Source organism: Acartia tonsa, chromosome 3 (assembly GCF_053477335.1).
Source record: "Acartia tonsa isolate MP-2025a chromosome 3, ASM5347733v1, whole genome shotgun sequence".
Taxonomy (NCBI): domain Eukaryota; kingdom Metazoa; phylum Arthropoda; class Copepoda; order Calanoida; family Acartiidae; genus Acartia; species Acartia tonsa.
In genome coordinates, this window is record NC_137262.1 from 12,455,049 (window position 1) to 12,464,725 (window position 9,677).

At 31.8% G+C, this 9,677-nt stretch overlaps 4 protein-coding genes across 4 annotated transcripts in view; all 4 read right to left on the reverse strand.

Annotated features, from left to right (window-relative positions):
* LOC145313959 (RNA-binding protein 25) overlaps positions 1-3,035 on the reverse strand; it is a 307,513-nt gene extending 304,478 nt beyond the window's left edge. The window contains exon 1 of the mRNA XM_080153625.1: positions 3,012-3,035. The gene's annotated coding sequence lies outside the window, so the exon portion shown is untranslated. The remainder of the gene's footprint in view (positions 1-3,011) is intronic.
* The window catches only part of LOC145313334 (uncharacterized), a 27,270-nt gene extending 24,231 nt beyond the window's left edge, over positions 1-3,039 (reverse strand). The window contains exon 1 of the mRNA XM_080152693.1: positions 3,013-3,039. The gene's annotated coding sequence lies outside the window, so the exon portion shown is untranslated. The remainder of the gene's footprint in view (positions 1-3,012) is intronic.
* Positions 1-4,372, reverse strand: part of LOC145313337 (apicoplast pyruvate carrier 1-like) — an 8,341-nt gene extending 3,969 nt beyond the window's left edge. Inside the window, exons 1-7 of the mRNA XM_080152697.1 lie at positions 4,256-4,372; positions 2,723-2,875; positions 2,294-2,400; positions 1,746-2,052; positions 1,251-1,484; positions 1,053-1,151; positions 162-270 (exon numbers count right to left, since the gene is read on the reverse strand). Coding sequence (XP_080008823.1) covers positions 162-270; positions 1,053-1,151; positions 1,251-1,484; positions 1,746-2,052; positions 2,294-2,400; positions 2,723-2,875; positions 4,256-4,261 — 1,015 coding nt within the window. The 5' untranslated portion in view covers positions 4,262-4,372. The remainder of the gene's footprint in view (positions 1-161; positions 271-1,052; positions 1,152-1,250; positions 1,485-1,745; positions 2,053-2,293; positions 2,401-2,722; positions 2,876-4,255) is intronic.
* Positions 4,370-8,626, reverse strand: LOC145313339 (uncharacterized). The gene is made up of 5 exons (XM_080152699.1): positions 8,577-8,626; positions 8,331-8,392; positions 7,920-7,999; positions 7,607-7,679; positions 4,370-6,757 (listed from the first exon to the last, which is right to left on the reverse strand). The coding sequence occupies exons 1-5, from the start codon at positions 8,620-8,622 to the stop codon at positions 6,119-6,121; spliced, it is 900 nt and encodes a 299-aa protein (XP_080008825.1). The 5' UTR covers positions 8,623-8,626; the 3' UTR covers positions 4,370-6,118.
* Positions 8,627-9,677: the final 1,051 nt, after the last annotated feature.

Consider the following 9,677-nt stretch of genomic DNA (forward strand, 5'->3'; position numbering starts at 1 on the left):
AACTGTATTAGCCTGTTTATTAGCCAAGGCATTAAACTCTACCTTTTAATAAACTAATATGACAAAGTGCAGTGGGAAACATTAATATTTTTAATTATGGCACAGTTTAAGCTTTGACATAACAACTAGGAAACGTGTTAAAGTTTACAATGTGAATTTACCTGAAGAGTTGAAGAGAGCTGCGAAAGCGCCGGTGAAAGCCAGGAAGTGATCGTCATCAATAAAGGTTTGTCCAAACGCCTTGTACATGGAGTTGATGTAACCAACAGCCTTAAAATAAATAGTTCAATGATACCATCAGTGGTGCATGTACACTAGACTATTAATATAAGATTAAAAGAATTTTCACGTTAGAGGTAGATTTGAAATCTGCATCAAATTTTAAGGATTTTGTATAAAATTCGTTTTTTTTGTATACCTACCTAATTCTTTATTTAATAGCGCAAATGCAGTTTTAGGTAATTAACTCTGACATCTGTGATTGGAGAGCTTAACTACATCATTCAACCAATCAGAGCGCAGTTAGTTTTCAATCCACCAATCACAGATGTCAAAATTAATTAACTTAAATTGTATTTGCACTTTTAAATAAAGGATTATACAAAAAACGAATTTTATATAAAATCCTTAAAGTTTGATGCAGATTTCAAATCTACCTCTAACATTAAAATTCTTTCCATCTTATATAGTCTAATGTACACAGCAATTTGCAATGAGGGTGTTTAGGACTATACAATTTTCTTTATTGGGGGGTGTTGATCCCTTTCCTACAAGCCCGTGATTACAACCCCTTTCACAATAATTCAAAATGGCGTTAGAGTGTCCAAAACCTAAAAATATACTTTAGAGAGAACAGATTTTTCTTCACCTAAAATTATATTACCTTAGTCATGTAGTAAGTTTAATATAAAATGTTTTCTTTAAATAATTCAATGGACAGTTGTATTGTTTTAACTAAAATCCAAGAAAAACTAATCTAATCTTTTATAAAAGTTATTAGCCAAAATATTTTATCGATTGCTAAAAAAATATCCTCCCCTTTGGATAAATACCTGCGTATTAAGGAAGAAAGTAAGCCACAGAATCCAAAACTCTCTAGTTCTAACAACTTGACTGGGTTTCAGATTTTCTTCGCCCTCCTTCATTCCAATCTTAACAAATAATAAGTAAGAGAAAAATAAACTAACAAGCTATACTTAAACAAGTCTAATTGTAAAGCCATTTAAGACAATTTATGGGACAAAAAATACCTGCATTTCTTGCATAGCACTGGCATTGCTGTTAGCCCTAGATCTTGTCCTAGGACTCGACAATCTGTCACTTTGGTAGATAATCTCCTCCTCCTCCAGCGTGGAGGCAACCATGGGAGTGTTCTCCAGGAGGTCCTGCTCATCAGGTGGACTTATCAACATGATGGCCAATAGCTGCATCACCGTGTAGATGCTACCCAGCAGGAGGAATACGGAGGGAACTCTATCAAGCACCTTAATATAAATAAATTCTAACATTCAGTACCTTCAGTGCATCATGAATACAGGGATGAAACAAAGAAAGAAAAATTAATCTCTACTCTCTTTAAAAATATGCTTCAGATAGCTTCAAATTATTGGGAAATGATTAATTTCACTGCCATTATCATATCCGGTCTCCCTGCTATGCAACTTTCTATTGCATTGCTTAAAAATATCAATACAATTGTTTTAATCAATATGAAAAAGAAGTTTATTGTGTAGGTAATATTTTACCTCATCATTGGTAAAGAATCCACTTTCATCAAGAGAATAATTCTTAGGATTCAAATAAGCCGTCTGTATCTGGTTAAACAAGAAAGCTCCCATTCCAAAGCCGCCAACAATAAACCCGTTTACCAATCCCTTCTTTTTGGGAAACCACTGCATAGCAACGGCCATTGGCGGGGCATAGGCCAGAGATATTCCTAATCCGAACATGAAGCCGTAAGTAAGGGTGGTCAACCAAATGCTGTGCTGGATGGTGAAGTAGGTAAGGAACACGCCGGAGGACATCAGTGCAGATCCCAACAAAATTGTCAACCTGGAAATAAAAAATTAGAAACATAAGAATATATGTATTTATGCATATGTGTAGAGTTTACAAAGGAAAAAGAATGGTCATTAAAAGGAAAGTATATCTCAGCTGTCAACAAAGCCATAAAATAAGTCATTATTCGAAGTTTGAAGATACCGGGCCCCTGTCATAAAGAAGTAAGGATACTTCTCAGTCGATTAAAAAAAACAATTTCAAAAACTAATGTTTGTAATGAAATAAAACTTACTTGACTCCAATAGTTTCTTCAAGATGACCAGCCACTGTCATGAACAACCCCTGGCCCAGAGTGGCTAGGGTTGGAATCCATACAAGATCAGAATATTGTCTATGCTCCTAAATTTATTGATCAGTTTATTATGAAATCTTTCTGCCTTGGCGAGCCAAATAAATAATGAAACGTTGTTAAAAAGTTAAACATTAGAAGAAAAGGGGTGGAGGCGCGAGAGAGTGAAACTTTTAGAAACAAACACAAACGAAATCGACAAAGATAGTGTAATTAAATTGCATTGCATAATTCATTGAATGTACTGTTTATGTTATTGCTTTATAATAAAGCAACTACCAGGCCATGTAGAGTAACATATTATGGGCGGATTTTCTGGGAGTTTTGAAGATTGGTTGTAAAATACGTCTAAATAATAAAAGAAACTTTTACCTCTCCAGGAACATGTTTCCTAACATAGGATGTGATGTAAGTGTTGAGATTACCAAAACAGTACAAAGTGCCCAGGGTCAGGTGCAGCATAAATCCCCCAACTATGGAGAGTACTCCAGCTGTACACCATTTCTGGATTCCTCGCTTGTACATCTAGCACAAATAATAATGTTATCATTCATATATTTTTAAAAATTATAAATCTATCTCAACCATAACATTTAAATTAGTAACTACTGCGGCTTCATAACAAAATATATTTCAAGAAAAAATCTTCATTATCAATCGCATCTCTTAGTGAAGTGAATCAAGCAAATATGGCTTGGTCATTTATTTGATAATTTGGAATAACAAAAATAGAAAAAGATGAGGGAATAGTCCCTTTCGTGGCAACGCCCCTTGAGGGGCGATTCGTCGTATTTTTAAAATGGCTTTTTGTAGGTTATTTTAGGTTAGGTTATATTGGGTTAGGTGATTGCCCCACAGGGTTAGGCAATTGGCCCCGCAGTGTTAGAGCCCCCCGCAGGGGCTAAAAGATAAGAGAAAAGCTACTGTAAAAAATACGAAGAATCGCTTCTTAAGGTGCGTTGCCACGAAAGGGACTATATCCAAAGATGAATTAGATCGTGTTATCTCTAGTTAAGCGCTCCCTGCGCATTATTAGGCCTTTTCCATTTCTGATTATTTGTAGGACTTCTTATGGCTTTTATAGAGTTGTGTTAGCGAAATAAAAGGAGGTCTAACAAAAGGCCAATTGGACCAAGGATCTCAAGGACATAAGGCCCAAAATATCTTTACTTAACATAAATATCTTTTATACTTCATTTGTCATTTGTTATAGGTAATAGACCTAAAGACTTAAAAGTCTATATAATTGTTAGTTTTCACTGCACTAGATGCAAAGATTTTTAAAAAAATATTGGACGTAAATTATATGATTATTCTTATTTAATAATGTATTTTTATGTCTATTGTTGTTAAAAAAGAAATTGTTTAGGAAATGAAAAGCTTTTAGCGGATTTTTAAACTGAACATAATATTTATGTTTGTTTTTACCGTTTTATTATAAAATCAACAACTCACGTCTACAAATCACTAATATAAACTGAGCTCAATTTTCCGACACCAAAACATCAAATTAAAAACAAATATTGTGTAACATTGAGCATAATTCTTAATTATAAAACATATTAATTCCATTCACGAGAAAAATGAGTGATATAATTCATTTTTAAAAAATAAGAACAACATCCATAAGTGGCGAAGCTTGTAAATTTGACAACACAACAGATGGACAGAAGGTGCAGGATAGTTATTGAGTAGATGCCCAATGGCCCAGCCAATTCAATAATAATAATACATACTTAATGCACATTTGTAAGAGGGATCCATAAAACAAAAAATAATTGTCTTAAGTATAAGCTACCTAAGTACTTTATATTTTCTAAATACCTAGCGTTACTAATACGGACTGTTGACAGACTAACGGTCGAAAGTTAGCTATAGATAAGCTTCACTTCACTAAAAGCATACCTGCATCTTTAAATTCTATAGATCAGATGAATCTAATTAAAAATAAAACAAGTCTTTGGTTTGGAACATTTTAGAAACCCATTAAAAAATGGGTTCTTTTAATACTGTTAAAAATCTGAAATAAAGAAATTTATCTAAATCTTATACAATAATAATACAAGGATAAACTTTGGATATGTTGATTAACACGTGACGGGCATTAATTAATATGTCTTAATTATATAATATTTTATACCTATTTATATAATTAATCAAAATGCATTTTTATTTATAATCTGCATTACCTAAATATAATTTTTATTTCCCGATGATTAATGGGAATAGGTTATTGAGAATCAAAATTTGTTATCGTTTTTTTTATAAGGGATCTTCTGAGAAATTATTGGCGGAAAGGTTTGGACACTGTTACTTAATACAATACAATCTAATCCCCCTTCCCAAGTCTGAAACTTTGGGGGGGGGGGGCAGGTTCCTTTGTAATACATTGTTTCCTCTCTCAAATTTAAAAAGTTTCACAAGGATTTAGCTTTTTAATAGAGTAGCTGCGCTGTGAGATTTTTATGGAATTGTACATATTTTATCTCATCTAATATATGTATTTATTTAATATAATGTGTATTACATATTCAACGTTTTTATTATTTGAATTATGAAATCAGATCAAAGATTATTTACATGTCATTATGTGTTTATTTTATATAATATCTTACAAGAATGTAATACATATACTGCTGTTGCAGGGGAGATAGATAACATATGTACAGAATACGTATTTAAATATTTGTTTGCGTATGCGACAAGTGGAAATAAAGAAAAGGATATATGACACCTAACATCTAATTCTTAAGATATTAATACTATTGGAATAAAAAATCTTGACTTTATATTAAGCAGTGCTTAAATTATTAAAATCAATTATAGTTGTGCAGCTACTCTATTTTTAGGGGTAAATCTAAACGGAATTAACTCAGAGGCTACGTAAGATAAACGCATAAAATAACATATGCAGTATAAATGCTGTTTAGCTTCTTTTAAAAACTGTATTTCTACTTCAAACGTATTTATAAATTTTTGTGTGTATGGTTATCGAATGATATAAAGCAGAAAAAACCTAATTGATTTTTACCGGGGGTGAGGGGTGGGGGGGAATAGAGGATTAAATACCAGCCAACGTGTTTCATCAAATATCCCAATTTATCTTAATTATCATATATAGATAAGTAATATAATCTGTTTTTATAACTAACTTACATAATATATATAAATTGTGTTTATGAATTTTGTTTTCACAAAATTATTTGAATTAGAGAATTTTATGTAATTTTTCATTGAAATATCTAGGTAAGTATTTTTCATTTAGAAAATTTTTAAGATGTGTACCAGAGAAAAATATTGTAGTAGTAAATGTATTACTTGATGTTGAGCATGATTATGAATGTAAAAATATATATTGGCAATAAACTTATTAAACATAGTCGAAAGTAACTCTGAGAAAGTTTTTTTACATGACTTAAATTCATAAAAATTAATCTGTCTTTCCTTCTCTATTTCTCAGTCTATCTAATTTAAAACTATTGGTATAAAAAAAAAAGTTAACTATGCCCGAAAGAGAGTAGTAGTTAGCATTGATGTTCAGTTTTTTTGTCTACTAGCTTGTCTCATAGGGGATATGATATCCAAAGGGGAAAAATACTCTGGATCAATACCGTAAAATTGTAAAGACATATTTTCAATTGCTCTCGTTTTAGCATAGTATCCTTTGAATCTACTTTTAGAACATTAATATTGGTAAAAAGAAAAAGAAAAATCTTGCGTAACTTAGCTGATCAGAAATTGAAAAAAAAACTATTTTAACATATTATGCTATCGCCGCAATTTAAAGTAAGGTTGTTGGGCCCCTTGGCCATCGGGCATTCCTCTTGGCGGTGGATATTGCGGTGGGTAATGACTGTTCCGCTGCTGAACGCCATGACCGTTTGAAAACTGCGGCGGGAAGTGAGTAGGTCCTAGGGCACCTCCATTAATCAGAGGTGGAGGTGGGTACATTGTGTGGGGTGCCACACCACCTGGAATGATAAAATTACCCGGAAGCTGAGCTACTCCATGTGGCGGCGGCTGTTGGAGATTGGGCCGCACCACCGGCGGCAGATGCTGCATCTGATGATGCGGCGGATGACTATTATTCCTCTTGTTATGATTGTGATTCGAGCCACTGTTACCCCTATGATGGTTATTTTGTCTATTATTGTTGTTATTAATATTCCCGCCACTAGATTGATTTGTTACCGCCGTCGTCGAATTCTGTTTGCCACTGCTTGTTGTTTGTTGTACACTCCCGGATTTACTAGTTACCACGGCAGGAGCTGTTTGGCCTGCTGTAGACTGGGCACCACTCCCGCTACTGCTTGCTCCGGATGCAGCCTCAGCACCCAGTATTCGTTGTCTGGCCTCAGCATATTCGGCCTCGCGTTGGGAAAGACTCTTGGGCATTGCTTTAGGGGCCTAAAATATATTTAGGGAAAATAAGTCATTGGCATTCCTATAGTAAACTATAATTAAAACATAAGGAACGAATTAAATAGTGAGCTAGGGTTTAATAATTTTTTATTATTATAAGTAACTACGTAAGTATCGTAAAAGTTACACACTGGCCTCCTTCACTTTTTATTTACATATGATACAGTTCTGGCCACAATTTAATAAAGGGGGGGTTTTTTAATGCAACCATCTCGTAATCAATGATTAAATGGCACTTAGAATTCGAATTTCGCTCTGAATTTTTTTATGAGTAATCCTTGGTAGGTCTATTTTCCCTAAATCGAACAAAAAGTGGGAAAAGTAACGGCTGGCGGCTCAGCCGTTTAGCAGTTTTTTGCCTATTTTCAGAGCAAATTCATCATTAATTACGTAGGAATCAACTTTTTAAAACATATTTTTGGTTTAATTCATGTTAAATGATAGCAATAACCATATTTTAAATTTCTAGTACCAACAGCTACCGGCTAGAACCGTTTGAGCGAGAGAAAGTATTATGTGGAGATAGGTTTCGTGACTAATATGCTCTTAAGATTGGCAAAAATTGGCAAAACGGCTGAGCCGCCAGCCGTTAACCGTTACTTTTCCAACTTTTGGTTCGATTTAGGGAAAATAGACCTACCAAGGATTATTCATGCAAAATTCCAGATCGAAATTCGAATTCTAAGTGCCATTTAATCACTGATTACGAGATGGTTGCATTAAAAAACCCCCCCTTTATTTTCATTTAGGTACATATGACTTTATCTAGATCTGTTAATCTTTCAGCTATCTGACTTTTGCCCCTTACTATGTTTATAAAATGAAAATAATAACCTGAGTTTCTGTTTGTTTGGAATTGTTAGAATCTGGTCGTTTTAATATCTTCATGGTTGGCTCTTGTTTACGACTAAAATTATCAGATTACAATATTACTAGGTATAAGTATAAGTAGACATTATGCTGTTTAAATCAATTAAGTCAATCACTTATGAAAAAAAAAATAACTTTTTAAGCAAGAAAAAGTTTGTTGGTCTTTGAGATTCTATGGGTTTGTTAGCATAAAATGGGATATTTAAAGATGGCTGTATTTGTAAAACCGAAAAGCAAAAAAGGATATGAACACAGTAAACATTAAATATAATATTACCTCATTAACATGTGCCTAGAATCATTTGTCAAGATTTTAATAGGACCAGAAAAATCAGGATCACTAAGGTTTGTACCTCCCTGAAGAAGAAGATATTTCTACATTTTAATAAATAAACAGATTCTTGACTTTATTTTTTAGTGGGTATTTGTTGTATTCATTTTTCAATCTTGTTTCCCTAATCCTGTTTTTAAGATGCAATTTGTTTACTTTTCTTTGAAGTGAATTTAAAATACTAGATATTTGAATTTCACATCGATACATGTTTTTCATCCCCCCTATGAACAAACTTTTCGTTTGCTTCTTAATCTATAAAATAGAGGACAAAAAAACTAGGTATTTCATATTGAAACAGACCTAAACTCTGATTCTACATTTTTAAAATATTCATACAAATCCTTCAACACTTACATCAGATTTTGATGAGCCATTCTTTTCTATTTTAATATCATTTAATTTCTGGTCTAGTTCGCCTAAAATATAAATAATATAAAATATATGTACCTATAAAAAAAACTAATAAAACATATGTGAGTTTCAAAACTATTTCATCTTATAGAACCCTTACCTATCATGAAAATATAGATTTAAAGAATAACTTTTTGGTGTTAAATCCTCAAATTTCAATTAAATAAAAATTCTAATTTTCAAGCTTACCCGAATCTAAAAGATTTTCCCAGTCGTCTCCGGGTCCATCTGACATCTCTGAAACAAAATTAAATAAGTTATTTAGAAAATTACATAAACTATAATATTTTTGAAAAAGTTTAATAATCGATCGATTTTACATATTATATAAGAAATTCGTGATCAAAGATCCATTTAATAAACGATAGATCTATGTAGATAACATTTATTTCTTATTGAAAACCAATTTAAGATAAATTCACATCTGTTTTTAAATCATTTCACCAATTAAAAGGTAATTTATCCAAAATACATAGATATATTTTTTTAGCTCATAAAATTAAACCAATTTAGTGTAGTTTTAGGATCTAATTTTAACTTATTAACTTATGTAATATTTAAATAATGGATATTAGTGCAAAAAATCAAATTGAGTAGTAAATTGTCATATTTTGTAAAAGTTGACCTTTTTGACAACAATTTTGTAATCAAGCGCGTATGCCGCTGATAAACACTTTTTGGAGAGAAAATATATTAATTCTAAAAAATTAAGAAAAACACAAAATTAATGATTTTCAGAGCTTTTACAAACTCTAAGCTTTTGGGACTTTTTATTAAAAAATATTTTTTTTTGTTTTTATTCTCATTGATTTTTATGATTTTGCAGAAAGTAAAATTTGTTTAAAATGTCGTCTTATTTAATGTGATTGTATGATAAACATAGATTAACTGTAAAAAGAGTATTCATAGTTAATAATTTATGGCTTATTCCTTCGGCTATTTTTTTTAGAAAAGTCTTAAGTAAAATATAATAAAATTCAAAACATTTAAAAATCATTACATTGAGTTAAACAATTTTTACTTCCATAGATGAGATTTTATATTAATTCTATAGAATTGAAAATATGCTTTTATGCATGTTTTTCTTCTTTTTGTAACCTCTCTGAATAAAGGGCACTATATTATGAAGAAATATTACTTCTGGGGGGGCTAGCTGTAAAGTAGCTATACCTGCCTATACGAGAAAGTTTATTTTGTTCTTGAGGAAGTGTTTATTGCTTCGAATTATATTACGTCATGAATAGCAAATTACTCTATAAAGCTCATATGCCGCGTATTATTATAAACATA